The sequence below is a fragment of the Carettochelys insculpta genome, chromosome 11 (assembly GCF_033958435.1).
Source record: "Carettochelys insculpta isolate YL-2023 chromosome 11, ASM3395843v1, whole genome shotgun sequence".
NCBI classification, from domain to species: Eukaryota; Metazoa; Chordata; order Testudines; family Carettochelyidae; genus Carettochelys; species Carettochelys insculpta.
In genome coordinates, this window is record NC_134147.1 from 49909653 (window position 1) to 49932268 (window position 22616).

General features: G+C 57.4%; 1 protein-coding gene across 8 annotated transcripts in view; it reads right to left on the reverse strand.

The window, feature by feature from the left end:
- Positions 1-2251: 2251 nt before the first annotated feature.
- Positions 2252-22616, reverse strand: part of MTMR14 (myotubularin related protein 14) — a 66916-nt gene continuing 46551 nt past the window's right edge. For 3 of the 8 annotated variants that reach the window (XM_075004968.1, XM_075004975.1, XM_075004974.1), the window contains 9 exons: positions 22445-22530; positions 22002-22078; positions 21730-21766; positions 20679-20749; positions 19842-19891; positions 19558-19696; positions 16764-16931; positions 5422-5577; positions 2252-2476 (listed from right to left, as the gene is read on the reverse strand). In XM_075004968.1, coding sequence (XP_074861069.1) covers positions 2299-2476; positions 5422-5577; positions 16764-16931; positions 19558-19696; positions 19842-19891; positions 20679-20749; positions 21730-21766; positions 22002-22078; positions 22445-22530 — 962 coding nt within the window. In that variant the 3' untranslated portion in view covers positions 2252-2298. Of the gene's footprint in view, positions 2477-5421; positions 5578-16763; positions 16932-17506; positions 17789-19557; positions 19697-19841; positions 19892-20678; positions 20750-21729; positions 21767-22001; positions 22079-22444; positions 22531-22616 lie in introns of those variants that run through there. The other 5 variants (XM_075004971.1, XM_075004970.1, XM_075004972.1 and 2 more) reach the window with 5 other exon arrangements.

The window sequence follows — 22616 nt, forward strand, 5'->3', positions numbered from 1 at the left end:
CAAGGGTGGAGAGGCTCCAGCAGCAGCTGCTCGGGGGCCAGGAGGAAGGGGACAGAGCAGTGACAGCTCCAGGGGTCACTCTCCTGGCCTCCCGGCTCCCGGCTCTCAATCCCCGCAGGTGCGGCCTGCCCCTCCCAGGCAGAGGAAGAGCTCTGACTTGCAGCCACATTGGCACCGCAGCACCAGGGGCTGGGGCTGCAGGACCCCAGCTGGATGTGGTTTCCGTTGGCTCCATGGCTTTTGGCCCCCAGCGGACCCATGGTCCCAGCCTGGGGACGCAGGGGCCCTTCCCCAACAGGGAGGGGGCGATCTGGTGAGGCCAGGGAAAGCCCCCGGAGAGCTGAGAACCTGGCGGCTGCCTCTCGCCCTCTGTGTGCCCGGAGCTGAGTGCTCCTGATTCGGAGAGCACCTCTGGCTGCACTGCTGGAGGGCAGAGGTGCCTCCTCCTGCATCCCGCCCCCGAGGGACAGGGTGGTGGGAGATCGCTCCCTGCTGAGCTGGCCCCTGCCCCCGCCTCCTGGGGTGACAGCTTCCTCAGGGCCCTTCCACATCAGCCAGGCAGTCCCAGGTCCTGCAGGAACGGGAGGGGTGTGCGTGTGGGGTGACTCCAGTGGCCCTCACAGCCCTGACTGGCTGGGGGAGGCAGCGGCAGATGCAGGTAGCCTCACCAGCAACAGCTTGCAAACCTCCCCCAGCTTTCGCTGCAGGCTGGGGCATCACTCTGAGCCACACACCCGTGGCTGCAGCAGCCAGGCAGCTGACTTCTAACCAACGCCGGGAAGGGTCACCAGTGTTCAGATCGGCCAGCTGTTCTGGGGCTCCTTTTGTGCCAGTCACGCTGGGCTCTGAGGAGCATGCTTGGGCCCAGAAACCCCTCAGATTCCCTTGGGGAGGATCCAGGCATACCAGGCTGCACCTCAGCCTCCTTGCACCAGGGCAAGGCCCTCGTGAGCCCACAGTGCCATCAGACACAAGCCCAATGACGAACCTGAGCACGACCAGAGCAGGAAGGCAGCCAGAACATCTCACAGCTCTGTCCTCTGCAACGCTGCGCTTCCCCTGCCCTGCCACAGCCGCCTCTGCTCCTCCTTGGGCCGCAGGGCCAACCCCCTGAACCTGGGCTGGGCTCAGACCAGGGTGCCCTGAGAACGTGAGCAAAGGGGGCCCATGCAGCCACAACACTGGCCGCTCCCACTCCGGCAGCACCACCCGTACTGCCCCTCAGGGGCTTTGGGGCTCAGCTCGGGACCCATGGAGGGGCTCCCTGTCAGGGGGTGGGCTGGCCTGGCTCCACCAGAACCTCAGCTGCTGCGTGGGCCTGGGCCCCAGGGTGACAGCTGAGCGCTACCGAGTGAAGGCAGGGAGCAAGCAGAGGGGCGTGCTGGAGTGGGACAGCCCGGAGCTGGGCAGGCTGTTTGTCATCCGCGGGCAGGGGCAACCTCCCACCCAGCCCTTGTGCCCGGCCACCGGCTCACCTGGCGGAGCCCTGGGTGGGAGGGCTGGGGGTGTCACTCACTCTCGCACACAGCACAACCAGCGCTTACATCTGGGCACAACCACAAACAAGCAAGCTGGCAGTGTGTGCCAGCCACACGTGCAAACGTGCCAGCCCTGCACACCTGGCAGGTGTGCACAGCCACCCCCGTGCGCTACTACACCCTTGCACACATCACACTCCCCCGTTGCACACCTGCTTGCTGCCCTGGGTACACGCGCGCTGGGCACGCACTGGATGCTCTCGCACCATCACAGACACTTGCAGGGCAGACTCGCTTTGCACGTTTGCACGGTGTTGCACATGCAGCGATGGGCAAGCATTGCACACTCACGCTTGTTGGGAAAGTGTTGCACACACGCATAGCAGCCATGCCTCGCACACTCACGCTGCACACAGGTGGTCACTTCCACACGTGAGGGGAGAGCACTGCACACTCCCCTGCTGTCCCCCGCACCCCGGGGCACGTGTTGGGCGCACGCTCCCCCCGCCCCGCCCCGCACCTGCAGGACACGCTGAGCTCCAGCTTGGTGGCCGGGACGCTGGCGGACGCCGGCTCCAGCGCTCCGGGAAACGCCATCCGCCCGGCCGGCTCCAGCGCTGCGCTGCCGGGCGGGGAAGCGGCGGCCCCCGGCAGCTCCATGCGCCGCCCCGCCCCGCCCCGGGGAGCGGCCCAGAGCCCCGCCCTGCCGGCCCCCTGGCCTCGCGGGGGCTGCCCGGGTCCCGGCGCCGCGCCCCGAAAGCAGAGACGGGGCGCAGGGGTGCACGCTTTACTGCACACAGCGGGCGGCCAGCCCCGGCGCTCAGAGGGTGCTGCTGCTCCCTCGCAGTCCGACGCCCCGGGCGAACTGCTCCAGCAGGCCCCCCAGGCTGGAGGGGCTGGGCGGCACGGCCCGCAGGCCGATGGTGCTGCGGTAGGCGGCCAGGAAGGCAGAGCGCACCTGCTCCAGGCGGGACCCTCGGGCTGCTGCGGGGACCAGCCTGCAAGACAGAAGGGGAGGGGGTCAGCCGCACCCTTCTCTGGCGGCCGCTGGCCCCACAGCCCCCGGCGCAAGGCACGAACGCCCCCAGGCCTGCGGCCGGCCGATGGCGAGCCAGCCCCCTGGGTCCAGCCCGCCGCCCCTGCCACCTGCACGCCAAGGAGGGGGCAGCCGAGGGCTCCAGCCAGCGCTCCCGGGAAGCTGAACGCTTCTGGGGGCAGCCGGGGGAGAGGCGCGCCCCACAGTGCAGACCACAGCCCACCCCCGGGGACCGGAGAAGGGGAGGGAACGTGAGCCCCAGCCGGGGAGAACGAGGCACTAGCCCGCCCCTGGCCCTGCTCCTACAGGAGGGGAGGCTGAGTGGTCCTGGGCCCGGCCAGTCCCCGCGCAGGGTTCCAAGCCCCACGGTTCACCACCTGGACCGGTGCTGCAGCTGCCGCTTCCTCACACGCTGCAGGCAGCAGGCCTGCCCCGCTAGGTGCTCTGCCCCCGCGCCCAGCCCTCCGCTGCACAGCCCACGGAGCGCTTCCCTCTGCCCCTGGCATGGCAGCTTTCTGCTGCCCCACCCCCCCATCCGTGCATAGGCCGGGCTGAGCATGAGACCAGCTGAGGATGGATTGGGGGAGGGGTGAAGACCCCAGGTCCCAGCTAAGGGCACGAGAGAGAGGAGCTGTCTCCCCACCCTTGCCCTGCAAGCTCGCTGTGTGCATCATTCCTCCAGCGCAGGGCACGGTGCCCCTGGGGCCTGCTCGCCTCGCCAACTGCTTGAGGCAGGGGAAGAAAATGTGCTAGTCCAGATGAGAGAGCAGCATGAAGAGTGATTGCAGTTCAAAGGCAGCTGTGCGGAGGGCTCAGGACTGCAGCAGTCCTTCCTGTGTGTGTCAGCCAATGGAGCCGGGGGGCCAGAGAGAGAAAGGCCTTTTTCAGCGGTCACACCAAGGACACAGTACAACCCTTCCCCTCGAGACTTCCCTGGGATCACACAAGGTGCTGAGTGACTCCTTTGGCACAGTGAACGAGTGGAAACGTTAACCACCCACAGCTGGAAACAGTAGCAAGAGGGCCAACCAAGGGGGATGCTTAGAAGCCCCAGGGCAACCAAGTTACCCCTTTGCTCCAGGAGAAGCTGGAAGGCTGCTGCAGCAGCAGCACATTTAGCAGACAGGGCAGAAATACTCTGGCCTGGGGAACTCCCTGCTCCCTTGTACTAGTTAAAATTCAAAGAGCCTCCTGTATTGATCCGACGTCTCCATCCCGCCTATGCACAGTCCTGCACTTCCTGCTCCCATAAGCCAAGGGCTTCCAGCAGCGCAGACCCAGGAGCACAGCAGGGGCTGGGACCCTCCTTCCCCACAGAACAGCTTACCTGCACAGCTTTGCTGCAGTGCTTCATGCTTCCAGTCCCCCTTTACTTTTGAGGGGAGAAAGGGGCCTGGTTTCCTTCACCAGAGAGGCCAGCCAACATGGGCTAGTTCGGCAGAGTCCTGTCCAGCCCCGGGGGGAGCGGTCTCCCACCCCAGGCAGGCTCTCAGCCCCTGCTTTGCCACTGTGCAGCAGGGAGGCTCGGCTCGGCTCGGCTCCCCTGGAGCTGTCACAGCTTGCTAGGGGGTTTAAACCCCAGCTGAGGGGGCAAGAGCATGCAGGGCCTGAAGCAAGTGTGCAGCCAGGCCCAAACTTCAGGCTGGAGCCTTTCTGGGAGAACCTGGGGAGAGATTCTTTGGGAGAGGGGCCTGGCAGCAGCAAGAGCCCTGGGAAAGCAGAGGCCATGCCACATCAGCTGCACAGGCAGAGGGGACGGGAACGGAAAGTGGCTTGCATGCGGAGCTGAGACAGCTGCTACCTGGAGTCAGCCCAGCGCTCCCAGGAAAGGCTGCGCTCAGCCAGGGCTCTGGCTGTCAGCTCTGGGGCAGCGCAGGTAAGTGCAGCACCTGCTGTGGTTCCGGCTGTCAGCACCCATGGCCAGGTGCACAGACAGGCCCAAAAGAAAGGTGCTTTCCAGGTCTCCACCCCTCCCCCTCGTGCCATAGCAAGGGGCTTCCTCCCGCTGAGTTCACAACCCAGGGGCCAGGAGAGCTGGCTGCAGAACCTGAGTGCTGAGCTTGGTGCACAGTGCAGCCCCTGGCCTGAACGCTCCCCTCCCTCGGGCTAGACGGAGCGGCCAGAGGCATTGCCCACAGCCTGTGTAATGCTCCCTGTGAAGTTGCCTCACACACAAACGCTCTGTTCTGGGGTAAGGGGCTGTCCCCCATCCAGCTTGTGAAGGCAGGTGTGGCTTTGGGGCTGTGGCTGGTACTGAGCCCTGCTCCCACCTGACACAAGTACCTGGACAACAGTGCGACAACTGAAGGGGAGAGAAGGAAGGTGTACAAGATGCAGCTTACGGCCTGTGGAAGGGCTGGAATCTGAACCATGGTAGACGTAACGGGCCTGTCGGCACTGCCAACAAAAGCCCACCGCTGGGCTGCGCCCCCGACTTGGGCCACAGGGCTCCGTTGCTCTGTCGCCCTCCAGACTTGGGCTAGAGTCCAGAGAGCAGCCCAGCAAGGAAACAGGCCCAGGTGCCGGAGCTACTGGGTGGTTCTTTGCTGTACAGACAGACCCCAAGCAGCCCAGTGGGATCCAGGAAACAAACAGGCCTGACTTGCTCACTGCTACAGGGCAGAACCGCAAACTGCCCCCCACTTCTGCCCCAGTAAGACAAAGGCTCCTGGGCTTGCTTCCTTTGCCTCCAGGATAGACACAGTCCCTGAGCACCACGCCGCCCAGACATTGTGCACGGGGCGCTGCGTGCCTGGGCAGAAGGCACTTCTGAGAAGCACTAAGAGAGGGGAGACGTCAACAGCTCAAATTAGTCTCAGGGCTAAGGCAGCTCTCTGGCTTGCCCCAGTTTCAGAGCCAGGCAAGCGTTACACACAGGGAGCCCTCCTCTCCCCTCAGTACACTTACAGGCCACTGCTAGGGAGCTCATCCGGGAAGCTGCAAGGGAGAGCAGCATCTGTGCTCAGGATTGCACGCTCCTGAATACTGCCGCAACCCGTTACCATCTGCCAGCTGCCAAAGTCTGTAGAAATGGAGGGTCCAGGCAGGGAGTGGTCCACTGACCTGGGGCAGAGAGAGAGAGGGGAGATGGGGCAGTCAGAAGTCATGTAATCACAGGCTTTTCTTCTAAACTCCTGTGCCAGTGGGCACAGGGCATAGCTGTCAACGTCTGTGCCAGGGGTTCTGCTGCTGGATGTGAGGGTGCAACCAGAAGGGATTCAGGCACATAACACAAGGCAGACCTTCCTTCTGGAAGCAAAAGGAAAAGCCAGGCTGGTTGTGACCAAGAAGCACTAGATTGTTGCTAGATTTGTTCTAGCTGCTCTCAAATGAAAGAGGGTCATGCAGGACCCGGGAAACCCAATAGCACAACATCCTAGCATGTCCTGGCCCAAAACCAGAGACATGGATACCCCGCCCCACAGAGGGCATCCCTCCACAGCCCACTGCAGCTGCTAACACATACAAACTGCAGGGACTCTGAGAAGCTCAGACCTTGCTGGTGCCTCTGTGTACCAGAGTCTGTTTGGGAGAGGCCCTGAGCGCTTGCTTCTGCAGGCAATGGAAGGAGTCCCTGAGAGCGCGCACACCTGATCTTGTTGGCAGAAGGAAGAACAGATACACCCAGGCATGGGCTGCCCACAAAGACATATGAGAGCACAGAACTAAACACCTAAGCAGCATTGTATTCACTCCTCAGAAGCACGATGCTGCAGCAGCAGGCAAACAAAAGGACAGGAAAAGGAGCCCAAGAAAGACGATGCAATCAATGCATGCAGCCTCCTACCAGAAAAGACAGAAACCGGAGTGAACTGGAGGAGCTCCTTTGACAATCTCAGTGAGCACAGCACAATCCCCGCAGACTAGCCTGCGAGGCTGTGGTTTCCTGGGGGTTCTGGAGGTCATCAGGCCCATGACCCAGGGCTCTCAGCAATCAGAAAGGTGGTTCCGAGTTTGAGCGTATGCTGGCAGGTGGGAGAAGCTGGAGAGCATAGCATTGCCATTTGCTCACCGACTTCACAGAAGCAACCTAAGGAAGAACTTCAGAGCACGACATCATAGCCCGACACCCTGGCAGCTGTTGGCTTCATTTCATCACCGGAGAATAACACTCGCGGAGGCCTGACCATCAGCACCACTGCTTAAGAAGGATTGTGCACTGTGCCAGACTGCCCTGGTGGTGCCCTAGGATACAAACAGTAGCTTTCAAGTGTTTGTTCCCAGGTGTAGTCCACCAAGCACAACTCCCTAGTGCAGCAAGCTCCGGGGCTGTAGCTCATGAAGGCCCTGGAAATCCCAGGATGGCCTTTTGATGTTTGGTGGAATGACCAACATTGAACTTTTGGGAACTTCTCTTTCCTAGTCTGCTTCCTACCTGACTCAGCTGTCCTGGCCTCCATGTTCCACCTCAGACTTTCCAAACAGCGCCCCGCCCCAGCGACAGAACCTGTGCTTTCTTGGTTAGCGTATGAAAGAGCACAGAAATGTAGTGTACTGGAGAGAGGTGGGGGCAGGTGTAAGAATCAAGTACCCCAGACAGAAATTTTAGCTCAACAGGAACATGCCAGGTAGCCACTCGATGCCATGCTTAGAACACAACAAAGGCCAACGAAGTCGAACCCAAATTCCCTGGCAGGATTCCTGGAATCTGTGGCTCCCTGAGGGAGCAGATTCCTCGCCCCAACAGCAGTTTGTGGCTACACCGAAAGTGTGGGGCTGAGGGACAAGACCTACATGTCTTTCAGTGTTCCAGTCAGGTCTGCACTGGCCCCACACCACTTCGTATCTCAAAGAACTGAGATGACCCTAGTGCGCTTGGGGAAGGACAAGAGCCTATCTCGTGCAAAGCACAAGCACCAGCTGATGAAGGAGCTGACCAGAAGGTTGCACACCCTGTCACAAGCCATCATGATGGAGTGGGGCCCACAGGGCAGGGGAGAAGCCCAAGGAGCAAGCAAACTACTTAGAGTCAGGGCCAACGAGGGCAGCAGGCCAGTGAGACTAGGAACAGAGTGGCACACAAGCGCAGGCTGCCACAGCAGGGTTTGCACAGTGCTGTGCCCATCTCACAAACATGGTGGAGAGGGGAAACCAGGAGGAGAACGAGGTTCAGCCCAGGAGCGGGAAGAGTGCCTCCGAAGTATGAGAGGCTACTGAGAAACGGCATGAGCTGTCCCTTTGCACAAATGCAGCAGTGCCAGGGAGTCTGCTGGCTGCCTGCGCGGACACCAGCAAGCAACTGTTACCCTGCAGTGGTTCCGATTCCATGTAATTAGGCCAAGGCTCCCCGAGCAGCCTCTCTTCCCACAGAGCGCTCTAGCCGGCTTTCTGAGTGCGTGGATCCCTGACAGCATGCAGGCAGGCAGGCTGGGCCCACCTCAACTGCATGCCAGCCAGCCTGGCTGCTCCACTGGCATCATCCCCCTTTTTGCCCTCTGCTCATGTGCTGTTTGTCCAGATGGTTATGAATGGCTTGGAGACAAGGGTGCATTGCCCTGCACACTTACACCACTGCAGCTGTTACCACAGCCAGGGGCTACGCAGTAATGCTCTTCAGAAGGTGAAATGATCAGACTGGACTAGGGCATTGATTGCAAGGCAGGCCAGGCAGGTTTCCTGAAGGCCCTTCAGCCTTCAGAGAGAAAACAGCTGGCAGTTGGCATGTGGCATTTACAACACTGGCTAAGTCTCAGCCACTTACACACCAACCATTTTAAAGCTGCCGTATGCTGGACCACAATATTGTACAAGCACAACAATACCTTGCAGTATGAGCCATGCGCCAGCCACAGAGCCAGCCAGAGGGTGAGCAGGAACCACAAGGGCCATCTAGTTTAACACCCCCTGCCACCCCAAGATGCAGGATGTGTCGTGGTGAACCATCTGAAACAGTTGGCTCCAGACGCCTCCTGAAAACCTCCAGTGAGCAGCTGCCAGCACCTCCCAAGGCCTCTGTTCCACTGGCCTCCTGCGCTCACCGTTTGGAAGCTTTTCCTGAGATTTAACCTAAATCTGCTCTCCTGCACTTCGAACCCATTGGCTCTCATCCTGCCCTCTGTGGCTCAAGAGGACAACTTTTCTCCATCTTTTTGGGGTATCCTCTCAAACATCTGAAGACCTGTATTAGATCCCTCCTTAATCTCCTCTTTTCTCAGCTAAACAGGCCCCAAGTACTCCAGCCTTTGCTCGTGTGGCTGCATTCTGTCCCTTGGATCAGCTTTGTCACTTGCTTCTGGATCCCTCCACTTCCTCAGCACACTTTAGCTGGCTGGCCAAAGCTAGACCCAGGACTCCAGCGGAGGCCTAAGGCAGCGCTGAATAGGGCAGTGCTCTTGCCTTGCACTGCTGACGCCTGTTGAAGTGGTGATTCACCGCAGCTCCCAGATTCTTCTCAGCAGTGCTGCCACCCAGCCAGTTCCCCCCGTCTGCATTCGTACATTTGTTTTTCCTAAGCCAACAGGTGCACCTGACATCTTTGTTCAGTTCCACTTTGTGTCTGTAGCTTAGTTCTCCAGTTTATCAAGACCCCTCTGAACTTTAGATGTATCCTCCAAAATACGGGCAGCCACCTGCAAGCCAGCTTCGTGTCACCTGCAAACTTGATCAGAGCGCTCTCTTCACCCACACCCAGATCATTGAGAAAGATGTCAAACACCACCGACCACACAAGGGTCCCTGTGAAATCCCGCTGGAGACCTTTCTGCAATCCTGCTTCGTTCCATTAACTTTGCAGTGGTTTATCCAATTCTGTGTCCACGTAATGATAGTTTTGTCAGGCCTGCATTTCTCCAGGTTGCTTATCCACATGTCGTGTGGGAAAAGGCCTTGCTGAAGTCCAAGCGATTATGTCCACTGCATTCCCCCAGCCACCAAACAAGTTACCAGTCACAGAAGGAAATCAAACTGGTTTGGCGGGATTCGTTCTTGCAAATTTAGTACCATATAGGGGTTCAAGTATGCCTGCCCCGAGACCAGCCATAGCCAGTGGAGGCCACCCATCTCACGGCCCCAGCGTAGCCTAGCGTCCAGCATGCCAAGGTCCGAGGAAGGATGAAATAAACACAGCACCTCTCCCCGTCTTGGGGTCCCTGACATGACTGGGGTGGCTCGGACACAGCCCTGATGCCAGGATCTTCTGTGGCAATGTGACCCTCCCCTCAGCTCCAGCACAGCCTCAGCTGGAGCCAGTGGAGGGCAAGGGAGGGTCACTTACACTGAGGCCCCAGCTGCCTTTCCTCCTCAGCCCAGGTGCTGCTGTGAGAGGTGGGAGTCTTCTCTCCTCACAATAGCCCTTGAGCACCCTCCTTCATGCCAAACCTCTCAACCCAGCCCCACCCCTGAGCCCTCAGACCCTTGCATCCCAACCTTTCACCCAAGGCCTGAGCCCCCTCCCACACTCAGAACTCCCTTGCCATTCAAGTTATGTTATGTGCACCAATGTGCAAGCCATGTGTCGCACGTCACAGAATCACAGAGCACTAGGACTGGAAGGGACCTTGAGAGGTCATGAAGTCCAGTTCCTTGCCCTCTCAGCAGGACCGAGCACCAGCTAGATCATCCCCAGTAGGTATCTAGCTAACTTGCCCTTAAAAATCTCCAGTGACAGAGATACCACCTCCCTAGGTAACTTATTCCAATGTTTAACCACCCTGACAGTTGGGAAGTTTTTTCTAACGTCCAACCTAAACCTCCCTTGCTGCAGTTTAAACCCATTGCTCCTTGTCCTATCCTCAGAGGCCAAGGAGAACAATTTTTCTCCCTCCTCCTTGTAACCCTCATTAAGGTACTTGAAATCCACTATCATGTCCCCTGTAAGTCTTCTCTTTTCTAAATTAAACAAGCTCAGTTCCTTCAGTCTTCCCTCATAGCTCATGTTCTCTAGACATTTAATCATTCTTATTGCTCTTCTCTGGACCTTCTCCAGTTTCTCTACATCCTTCTTGAAATGTGGTGCCCAGAACTGGATACAATACTCCAATTGAGCCCTAATGAGCGTTGAGTAGAGTGGAGGAATGACTTCTCGTGTCTTGCTCTCAACACTCCTGTTATGAATCCCAGAATCCTGTTTGCTTCTTTTGCAACAGCATCACTGTTGACTCATATTTAACTTGTGGTCCACGATGACTCCTAAGCCCCTTTCCGCAGTACTCCTTCCTAGAAAGTCGCTTCCCATTCTATACGTAGAAAGCTGATTGTTTCTTCCTAAGTGGAGTACTTTGCATTTGTTCTTATTAAACTTCATCCTGTTTACCTCAGACCATTTATCTAGTTTGTCCAGATCATTTTGAATCATGAGCCTGACCTTCAAAGCAACTGCAACCCGTCTCAGCTTGTTATCACCTGCAAACATAATAAGCGTATACTCCATGCCAATATCTAAATTGTTGATGATGATATTGAATAGAACCGGTCCCAAAACAGATCCCCGCAAAACCCCACTTGTTATGCCCTTCCAAGATGACTGCAAACCATTAATAACTACTCTCTGAGAACAGTTATTCCGCCAGTTAAGCACCCATCTTATAGTGGTCCCACCTAAGTTGTATTTGCTTAGTTTATTGATAAGATCATGCAAGACCGTGTCAAATATCTACGTATACCATATCCACTGCTTCTCCCTTATCCACAAGACTTATTATTCCGTCAAATAAAGCTATCAGATGGGTCTGGCACGATTTGTTCTTTACAAATCCATGCTGGCTGTTACCTATCACCTTATTTTTATCCAGAAGTTTGCAGATGAATTCCTTAATTATTTGCTCCATTATCTTTCCTGGCACAGCAATTAAACTAACTGGTCTATAGTTTCCTGGGTTTTTCTTTTTTTCCCTTTCTTACAGATGGGCACTATATTTCCCCTTTTCCAGTATTCCGGAATCTTTCCCAACTTCCAGGACTTTTCAAAGATAGAGGAGGTTTCTGAGCCTTTAGCTATCAGCCCCTTAAGTATTCCAGGATGCATTACATCAGGCCCTGGTGACTTGCAGACACCTAATTTTTCCAAGTAATTTTTAACTTGTTCTTTACTTATTTTATCCTCTAAACCCACTCTCTTCCCACTAGCATGTATTATATTAGGCATTTCTGCATCGGCCTTCTTGAGGAAAACTGAAAAAAAGGAGTCATTAAGCACCTCTACCACTTCCAAGTTTCCTCTTATTGTCCCTCCCTCTCCAATGCATCATCAGTGATCTGCAACCCATCCTGAACAATGATCTTTCACTCTCACAGACCTTGGGAGGCAGGCCTGTCCTCGCCTACAGACAGCCTGCCAACCTTAAACAAATCCTAACCAGCCACTACAAATCACAAACCAGTGGCTCTAGGCCTGGAACCAGCCCCTGCAACGGTCCTTGCTGCCAACTCTGCTCACATATCTACACCAGTGACATCATCACAGGACCTAACATCAACCACACCATCAGGGGCTCCTTTACCTGCACATCTACTAATATAACATATGCCATCATGTGCCAGCAATGCCCCACTGCAATTTACATTGGCCAAACTGGACAGTCTCTCTGTAAAAGAATAAATGGACATAAATCGGACATCAGGAATGGTAATGTACGGAAGCCCGTGGGGGAACACTTCAATCCCCCTGGACACTGAGTGGCAGATTTAAGGGTGGCAGTCCTGAAACAAAGAAATTTCAAAAATCAAATGGAGAGAGAAATCTCTGAGCTGCAATTTATTTGCAAATTTGACTCCATTAACCAAGGATTAAAGAGAGACTGGGAGTGGCTCACACCTTACAAAAGGATCTTCTCTGCCCTATGTGTTAAAATCTCCACATTAGTTTCTGACAATGAGCCATATCCCCCGTCTTTATCAAAACAAAAAGCAGTCAAGTAGCACTTTAAAGACTAGCAAAGTAGTTTATTAGGTGAGCTTTCGTGGGACAGACCCAATTCTTCAGACCATATCCAGACCCCCTGTCTTTATCTGACCTGTTTTTTCCTCTCTTCACACATACTACTGATAATGGGCCTTTTCCACCCTGACTGACTAGGCCTTTTCAGCTCTGGCCATCTCTTTTACTGGGACCCCACCTCCCACTCATGCATCTGATGAATCTGGTCTTTGCCCACGAAAGCTCATGCTCCAAAATATCTGTTAGTCTATAAGGTGCCACAAGACTTCTTCTTGTCTCTCTTTCATCACTCAGTAGTGGGCCTACCCTGTCCTTGGTCTTCGTCTTGCCTTTAATATATTTACAGAATGACTTCTTGTTACCCTTTATGTCTCTAGCTGGTTTAAGCTGGTTTTGTGCCTTGGCCTTTCTAATCTTGCCCCTGCATACGTGTATTGTTTGCTTATACTTGTCACCCCCCCATGGGTGCACATACCAAAATTGATCTGGCTTAGGTTGGGAAAGACCTAAACGACACTGGTAACTGTGCCTTCGTCTGCCAGGTACTCACCGACAGAGCGTTTTGCAGGCAGCTCTCGCTGCTCCCCTGCTATGAAGTCCAGCTGACAGGGCTATAGTTCTGTGCTCCTACCTCCCCTGTGTTAAAGATGGGCCAACATTAGCCAGGCAGGGTCCCACCACCGTCAGACTCAGAGCTGGTGTCAGGTACTTTTGTTGCATAATCCCAGCCTCAGTGCTGGAAACACATGGGGTCCTTCTGCAGTCCTGCTCTGGACAAGCTGTGGCCTTCTTTCTGACCCCCATCCCACACAGTGAATGGCAGACACGCAGCGCAGACGCGGTGAAACCTGCTGGCTGGACAGGCTGCATTACGCTTACACACAGCCTCCCCCAGAGCACATTACTAAGAGAGCTGCAGCAGCACTTACAAGGCTGGCGTTTCCCGGAGCTCCCACAAGTAACTGAAACACAGGCTTCAGGGCACCACATTTAGTGCTCAATCCACACAACCGGCATAATGAGGTAGAGGCAAGCTGTGTTGCTTTCTAGACAGCAGACATTCAGCTGGGAGAACATCGTGTCCTGCTCTGCAGATAATTCCAAGGCACCTTCCTAGACCCGATGCCTGGCAAGTTTGGCGAAACACTCCATGCAGAGATGTGGCAAGAAGTGATCTTCTGTCCACCAGAGACCCGCTGTCTGGGTTTGCCTTCACACTAGCTCACAGGTCACTAATCACACTATTTGTGTGATGAAAGCTCTGGGGAAAACCTCTGGGGATCCAGCCCCGATGGAGCTGCCCACTGACCAACACAACACCTACTGTAACCGGTCCTTCTTGGCCTCCCTGGGGCACTGCTCTGCACCGCTCCCCGCTCTGGCTGCACCAGACAGCTGGATTAGCTGCTTGAATGCTGCTGGCCCACTAGGAACAGGCTATTTCTTCCCAGCTGCCACCTCAGCCATGGCTGACTGTTCTGTTACCATGATGAGACGGCCAGAGGATTAGACAATCAAGTACAGCTGTTCCTGCAGCTCAGCCTTGCCCAGGAGCTGGCCTGCAGCTGGCACAAGAGCAGGTCTGGGCGCACGGCCATGCAGGGGAGCCCACTCCAAGGCCACTCCAGCCAGAGGTCTGGCTGCAGGGTCAGGGGAACGGGCTCCCTGCTTGCTCCCCCACCCCCACCAGCGCCATGAGGCAGGGCAGATAGACAGGCAGGCGGTTCAATTCCCACACTGCTGGGGATGTCCTTGTGGCCTAAGGTAAGTCCCCTGGCTTCTCATGCAATGGGGCAAATCATATTCTCCCACATCCCAGAGTCCCTGGGATCAATGTGCTGACTGACACAGCAGTGCTCTGGGAGCCGCTGGTGAACATGCAAATAAGAAGAGACACCACCACCTGTTCTGCATTCAAATGTGCATGGACTCCAACTGGAGAGATCTGGATAACCCCTTGCGTAACCTGCACCAATGTATCCAGACAGAAGGCCCCCCTGTGCAAACCTCCTCTCCCCATCCTTAGCCCATGCGGTCACCAGCTACGGAGTTCAGGCCACGTCAGTCTCCAATTGGAAGGGTGTATTTGGACCATGCTTGCAGCTCACCCAGCAGTGATCAGCTCCCTCCCTGGCAAAAGGCCTGTATGTATCAGGGGTGGCTGGATCCAGTGAGGAAGTGGGAGTGGAACCCACTGCACCCATTCCCCAGGGTCACCCAGCCAGGAGCTCACCGCAGCTTTCCAGGACCCAGGGCAGAATAGAGACTACAAGTGCAAGGAGCCTAGCCAAGGGGAATGCAGCTCTGCTTGCTGGACGCTGGCTGGAGCTGCTGCCTGAGGAGAGAGTAAGTACCAGCTGTCAGCACACAGCTGACTTAGTTGCCAAAGCCTTAGTGCTGGTGACCTCTCCTGTGCTGCTGCAGAGCCCAGCCCACCCCAGGCTCTTGCGCAGTCCCAAGAGAACGAGAGCCCCACTCAGCCCATTGTCACGTAACACAGCAGGGGACCTGTCTGCAGGCCTCAGAGAGCAAGAGTGGGAACTTCCATTGCTGGGGCACAATCAAGTTACCATCCCTGTGTTGCAGGGTTCCAGGCTATAAACATAGACACAAGATGGCCATATCATTGCCTGACACCTGTGTTTGGACGGGAACCTGAGGAGGAAACAGTAACCAGGGCAATCTTGGCTTCCGCCCGGTCAGGACATTAAAAGTGGTGTTGAGCCAGTATGCGCACACCCAGTAAACAGTGCAGGGATAGAATCACTGAGGTCCCACCCCAGCTGAGTTTGACCGGGGAGACTCAGCCTCAGGAGTCCCCCAGACTTTCCCCCAGATGGAGCAACGTCTGCTGCAGCCCTGATGGAGGCCCTTTGGGACCAGAACTCCCTGTGGCAGAAGGAATGCGAGCACGCCAAATCGCCTCTTGTCCAGGCCTATACACCCTGCTGTACTGTGCTTGCTAATGTGTATCTTGTGAATGATATGCGGTAGGTATGCTTACTAAAGTACAATTATCCCTAATCAGCTGTGTTGAAGCAAATCTCGTAAATCCTGTGCGGCCTTGGCTCTCTGCATTGACAACCATCGTAAGCAATTGTTTCTATGAGGCAGCAAGGGCCATGGCCAGGCTGAGAAGGATTTGGCGGTGCGGCAGAGCTGCTCCCAAACATGGCTCCATGTAACGAGCGGGAAGAATGCTCCCCATGGAAGTTGTGGCGTGCTTCTGCTTGGCCACGGTATCGCAGTGCAGTTGCCTGCCCTACATGGGCACCACTTGTCAGGGCTGGAATGCCGGGCAGGCAGAGCTATGGCTGAGAGACTCCAGCACTGCTGGTGCCAGCTGAAGCAGCCATAATTTTCTTTGCTTTTTTTCCCTCCCTTTGGGCCACTATCTTCCCAGCGTCTGACCCTGGTCATTGCAAGACAAGGCAGCAGCCATGCAGCAGCTCAAGGCAAAGGACACGGCCACGTGTGTCAGCCCAGCTCCAGAGCAGTCTGCCCTGTCAGTGAGTTCTCTCTCCAATGGGGGCTGCATGTACATCCCAAGTACAAAGAAGGGCTCTGTCTGTTCTTTCTGTTTGCTCCGCATGGTGGAGTAGTCAATATGATTGAAACAGTGGCTCTTGTGATGGGACAGCTCAGCAGGAAATCCCACAGAACAGCAGACAAGGGCATGACAACATCTTCTCCTTTGTTGGCTGCAATATTCACAGCCTGATCTGTGGGCTCCTCCTCTCTGCCCCCCCAACTCCATTCCCAAGTACCCCCTCTCTGGGGCTGCAGAAAGCAGTCGTCAGACTCCAGAGGCTGTTGGAATACGCTTCATTATGGACAGCAACTCGCTTGGTCTTAGCTCAGGTTTTAGCCTGGGTTCTGGCTAATCTCCTGGCTTCCCCAGCTTCCCCCAGTGCAGGGGCCATGATCGGACGCGCAGCCTGCTGTGTCGGCTCAGAGCCCTGCACTGTGCAAGCCTCCCAGCCTGCTCTTAGTGATGGCCTCTTCCTCTGCCACAGGCACCCCAGGGAATGCAGAGATGCCAATGGAGCAGTGGGCCCTTCCACATGACGCTGTGCGGGCACTGAACACTCGCTTTCGAGCACAGAGCGCACTTCCAGCGCCAGCAGAGACGACCATGCAGGAGGGAGCCAGACCAGAGACCTCCTGCTCACAACCTCGGCAGGGTGGAGCCTGGCATGCAGGTCACAGCAACTGGAGCTGCCACCACAGCTCTGCCTCCGCACAGCACCTTCATCCCTGCGTATGGGCTGCATGATTTCCTACCTGATTGCTGATCCCTGCCCCTTCTGGCACTCCTGGGCATCAGGGCTGCATGACAGCAGCTACACCAGCCTACACCTGACTCGCATCTCACCTGGGTCTGGGGACCTCCAGCGGGCTGCTTCCGACTCTCAGTAAAGCGTCGGACTGGTTTGCAGAGGAGGAGTTGGAGGACTTGGCTTCCTGGTCAGGCAGCCTGTCTTCAGAGTGCGAGGTCCGGCTCCAGAGCACCGTCTGGGGAGAGGCTCTGCGGCTCTTCCTGCTGCATGATGACAGGACTCTGGGTGAGACGGCGGCTCCCCCGGCAGGAAGCTGCCCCAGATCAGAAGAGATTCAGCTCCTGCCAGGCCTCCAAGAACGGGGGAAGCGGATGTAATGGCTCCAGCAGTCTGCCAGACCGTGTGCTCTGGCCTGCACGCGCTGCGCTTACACCTCTCACGCATCTTGGGCACACCTGCACTGCAGTGACACACTTGCAGCCGGACTGTGTCAGCAGACTTGGCTTACAGGGCTGCAAAGCAGGAGGAGCCACTGGGGCCTGGGGCCCTCCCTCCGCGTGGGTCCCACAGCTTGGGCTGCAGCCAGAGCCCAGATGTCTCCTGGCAGTGTTACTGGCCCAGGAGCTGGAGTCAGCAAATGCAGGGCAGCGGTGGGAGGGTCCCCTGCAGTGTGGCCATACCCAAGTGGAGAACCCCGTCTGTGTCAGCAGTGAGGACGGGAGTGATCTGAGGGGGCAGCACCCCTGCATTCCTTCAGTCTCACAAGTCAGCTGTGCCCAGCCCTGGACCACAGTCACTGCTCTCTGGTGCCCATCCCAGCTCTCTTCACAGGGCCGCCCTCCCGACACAGCTGAACTGACCCCTCGTCTAGTCCTGCCAGACCCCGACTCTGGTTCAGTTTGCTGCCTCCTGGCCCCAAGCTGTCGCTGTGCACTAGCCACCAGCCCACCAAGGAAGGGTTCTGACCTACCCCCCGGCCTTGCAAGAGGTCACCAAGGCCCGTCTGGGAGGAAAGCCAGCTCCCTGCTGTCCCAGTCCAAAGCCTCCGCTGCCCTTCCCCTCAGCTGGCATGGCAGGGCTGTCCTCAGTGCAGAACTGCAGAGCTAAGCGCATGCACAACCTGGTGACAAACGCGTGTGCAGACAGCACTGAACCCCAGGAGAACAGTGCCCCCACAAGGCAGGGTGGCCACCCTGGCTTCCAGAAAGACCACACGCACAGAGCAGAGGAGGCGACCAGCAGAGCCTCCCTTCACTTTCTGAAGGGATGCCCCTCCCAAGGGCTCATCTGCGCCACAGGGCTACCAGGCCATAGCTGAGGTGCACCAGCAATGCAGATGGCACAGTCAGGGGGTTTCCATTGCTGCAGGAATTCCACTGCTGCAAGAGGCCTGGGCTTAGGTTACGGCTGCGGGCTACAATGGGGGTTAGGCTGGCAGAGCTGTGGGGCCCAGCTCTTTCACATCTGCCAGCAAGTACTTAGTGGTCAGAATGTACAGTGCTCCCAGGCCCCAGAAGCCCCAGAGCTCAGCTCGAGGAATGCAGCACTGCCCCTGCAGCACCACTCTGCCCACACACCGGCCTGTGTGGCCTACAGGGACCTCTGGGGATAGCAGAGCAAGGGGTGCCTGCATGGACACGTCCCAGGGGCACAAAGCCAGACGAGTGAGAGACAGCCCCCCAAGAACAGCACCTGCCCCCCCCCACCTTCCCAGATTCCCCCTGCCTACAGGCTGGCGGGACCAGGTTTGGCCTTGACAGGACGCGCCTGCGGAAGGAGCATGCTTTGCTCATTCTGAGCTTCTGGCCTACCCCTGTGGGACCCATCCAGCACTGGCCCTCACCAGAGCCTAAATGCACTGCCTGAATGTGCCAGGGCGAGTCTGCTTTGTACGGTCCATGAGGGGTTTGCTGTGGCTGGCGCTCGCTGGTGTTCCAGGTGAGCTGGGCCAGGCCCAGCGCACCAAGTAGTGCTGCTGCGGGCTGCTGGTCCCTGCTCTCAGGAGCCAAGGCTGGTGAAACACTTCACTGCACCAGGCTGGGTTGCTGGAAGCTTGCTACTGGCTGCTCTCCCGGGAGCGTTTCCAGCTGCCCCAAGCACAGCCCAGATTGAACTTCAAATAGCTGAGCACAAGAGCATCACTACTTGTGTTGAGGGAGAGGAGAAGACAAAAACTCCCAGGGGCACCCCTAGAGAAAGGCCCGAAAGTGTCCCAATCTCACCAGCCCTGCAACATGAGCCTGCCAAACACGCCCTTTCCCTGCCTAGCCCAAAGTCCGCCCCTGGGGCCTCCAGTCAGTCACAAGGGAACCAGCGCCAGGACAGCGTCTTGCCTGTGCCCAGCAGGGAAGAGAAGGGGTCGGGTTTGCCAATCTTTCTTGGCGCTATCTCCAAGAGCTCTAAATGACAGGCCAGGTGGCGTTAGCCCCTGGCCAGGGACTTTCACAGGCTGCTATCCACTTTGCAGCCCACTGCATGGGATAGCTCCAGCGCCTGCCAGGTGGCAGGGAACCAAATGGCAGCTGGCTCCTGGCATGATCACTCTTCACCCAGTGCCTGGTGAGACCCACAGTCACTCCTGGTAAGTATGAAGGCCACTGTGGGGCAGATGGAGTTGCAGCTCTGCAGCAGGAGCAGCTACATGAGACAACAGGCATTAAGGTGAGCCAGGCCAGGGCCCTGTTCTGCCCTCGTTATGGGCCAGGATGTAACAGAAGGCCCTGGCGCTTGTGGCCAGCTGAATTCTTTCTCTTGCTCTCTGCAGTGACCTACTGACCCCTCTACCCCATGGAGCACGGGCATCTCCCTTCTCAACACCCACTGTCTGAGTGCTGTATGACGCAACCCTTGAGCCTGCGATGCCCCAGCCAGATGTGGCAGGGTTCTTACCAAGTGGGCTGGGCCTGCACTCCAGCTGGCAGCAGCTCCGTGGCCTCAGAGGCAAAGCACCCAGCTGCTCTCGGTGAGCTCTCCAGCAGCAGGGAGAAGTCACTGCTCACGCTCGTGGTGCTGCCTTGATGCCTCTGCTCTGCAAGGAAGAAGACAGGAGCAGCCTGACACCATGCTTTGGAGCCGTTAATAAGGCATGCTCCACCCTCGTGCCTGGTCGGGGCACGAGGGCTTCACATGTGTGGCTGCTCCCGGGGGTGGCAGCGGCCAGGGCCAGCACTCACTGAGCATGCAGATATCTTCCACAGTGAAGCCAGGCTGCAGGCTCTTCCTCCTGCGGTAAAGGAAACGGTTACGCAGGGACAGAGCCACGAGACAGCTGCTGCCATCCTGTCAGTCCAGGCAAGCAAGGTGGGGCCACTTAGTGACCCTCTGTCTGGCCCCAGCCGCATGCACTCGGCCCTACAGCTTCTGTCCAGGCAGCCCAGGATGGTAAACCCCACTGCTTGCCCTGCATGCCCCAGAGCTGAGGGGTGGTGGGCAGGGGCTCCCAGTCATCCCCTCCAAGGACAGTGGCAGTGAAAGAGGAGCCAAGATGGAGCAGTCACTGGCGGGGGCAGTGGGAACAGGTGCTTCTGCCCCCACTGCCTGCTGGGATGGGAAGGGAGCTCAGCTCCTGCAGCCTGGCGGGCCCCAGCAGAGCCCTACACAAAAGAAAGTTAGTGAAATCCAAGGGAAGCCCCCTCCAGGGAGGGGCTGGATTCCCACTGTCCCTGCACAAGGGGCTATTGTCCAGCCTCTCCTCCCCGGCAAGCCCTTCACTTAGGGCAGCACAGCCTGGACTTGCTGTGTGGCCAGAGACTGAGTCAGAGCCCTTGTCGCCATGGGCTGAGCCAGGCTAACGGACCCCACCCCCCAAGACACAGAGCGCACATCAGTCTGGGCAGCTATTCCAAGCACGCTGTGCGCCTCCCAAGGCCTGGCCCCATTCTTCAGCCTTCTGAGTGCCGAATAAATTAAGGAAAATTGGGCCAGGACACCAGGGCTTCCATCGCCCCTGGGGAACAGCACTAACGAGCTGCGTGGCTCCAGTTCAGGCAGCAGCTGGCACAAGCGCTCACCTCTGCAGCTGCGCAACAGAGAACTCCTCCGAGGTGATGTGCTTCAGAAAATTGAAGCAGAAATAGAAAATCTGAGCAACGGAAGAGAGAGGAGAAGCTTGAGAAAAACCCACAGGGCTGCAGCCTCTGATTTCAATGGGGGAAGGGGTGCTGCACCTGCAGCTACAGCGAAGAGACCAGCAGTAGCCAGTTTCAGGCTGAGCCACCTGTTCCACTGTCCCCCGCTGGTCTGCCCTGGGTGCACGTGTGGAAGTCCCTGCAGTGTGTTACCACCACCCTTCCCTTCCCCCAGCTGAGTGCAGGCTCCCATACCCCTGCAGGGGCCAGCTGGGACAGTGCACAACAGAAAGCTACTGGCCAAGAACTGTCACACAGGACACAGAGTCCCTGAGAAGGGCCAGGCGAGGTACCGTACCCTTGCCAGTGCAGACTCAGAGCAAGGCTCACAGCTCGATAGGCCAAGAGATGCTCAGGAAACGAGCAGCCTCCCCAGTACAGCCTGCTCCAGCACTGTGCCCCATGCAGCTCCCACTCCCTGCACACAGGGACAGCTTATCTGCAAAGCCCACAAGTTTCCTACTGTTCTGCCTCAGCCCCCAGCTCCAAAAGGGAAGAGCAGTTAATGAAGCCCCCTGAAATGAGGCAATTTCGCCCTCCTGTTTGTAAACAGTTTCCCAGCTGACTCTGTTTGAGCATTGCAAATGCAGAAGCCGGAAGTGTGGGCTCCCAGCACAGAACCCAGCCAGTAGGACAGGGCCCTTGCGTCCACGATGAGGGCAGGGAGGCCCAGCTGCTCCGAGAGCAGACATGTCCAGCCCTCCCACACTGCATCCTTGAGTCTGGTGCTGCATTCCTTCATGGAGAGGAAGCTAGGAAGGAGCAGACACAAGGGAGGTGCCAGCCCTGCCGGGACCTGGAGACGACTGATGCCCAAGCCAGGCCAATGACACGCAGAGCCCCAAGGACTGCTGCTCCGCTGAGCCTGCTGCCTATTGGGTAAAGTTCTGCACCCAGGCCCAGCTCACGCATGGTCTCCTACAGGGCCATTCACCTCTTCTCCTTTACTGAGTCGATCAACCAGCATGTGCCTGCAAAGAGAGCCAGGGAGAGATCACCCGCTAGGAACTAGATGTGGACTCAGGCACAGCCAGTGGCCTGCACAAGCCTCTCCCTCCCCAGCAAGGCAGCAAGCAGCTCAAAGCAGGAGCTGTGCCATATCCCCAGGCAAAGTCGTCACCTCAGCCCGAGCAGGTGACCCGCCAGCCAGATCATGAGGGGCCAGGTCTGCCCACCTTGCAGCATCTGCAGCCACAGTGAACCTACCCGAAAAGGAACCAGTCATACGCCACCGTCAGATAAAGGATCTCTGCAGGGTCCAGCGAGGCATGGATAAGGCCATCCTGGGAAGGAGGGAAGGGCAGAGGAGGGATACCTCATGGAGACAGCAGCCACTAGACAGACCGAGGAGAGGGTGCAAGCCCTGCGGGGAGCCACCACACCGAGTGCCCTATGCCCCACGAGGGGTGTCCTGCTGCCTCCCCAGCAGCCACCGACCAGCCCCATCACCACCTCAGCAGGCTGCAAGTGCGGCTGTAGCCCCGATGCAGAGGGAAGACTGGCCTCAGGAGCAGACAACATGCCCAGCTCTGCCCTGCAGAAGCCTCCTGGGAGGCCAGCACAGCAGCCAGCACAGCCAGTGCTCTTCTCTCTGGGTCACATGGCTGCTCAGCCACCCCAAGCTGCCAGCTGCCGAACTCTGTACTCACGGCCCACAAGGAGAGGCGCAGGAGGGCGATGAAGAGAGGGGTTCGATCCCAGCCAGATATGCAGTGTATCAGAAGCCCGCTGTCATCTGCGCCAGGGCGGGAAGGAAGGAGAGAGCTTTGTAAGGAGCCTGGAGTGCTCCTTCAACAAGGCCTGTGGCTCTCCGCTTGCCAC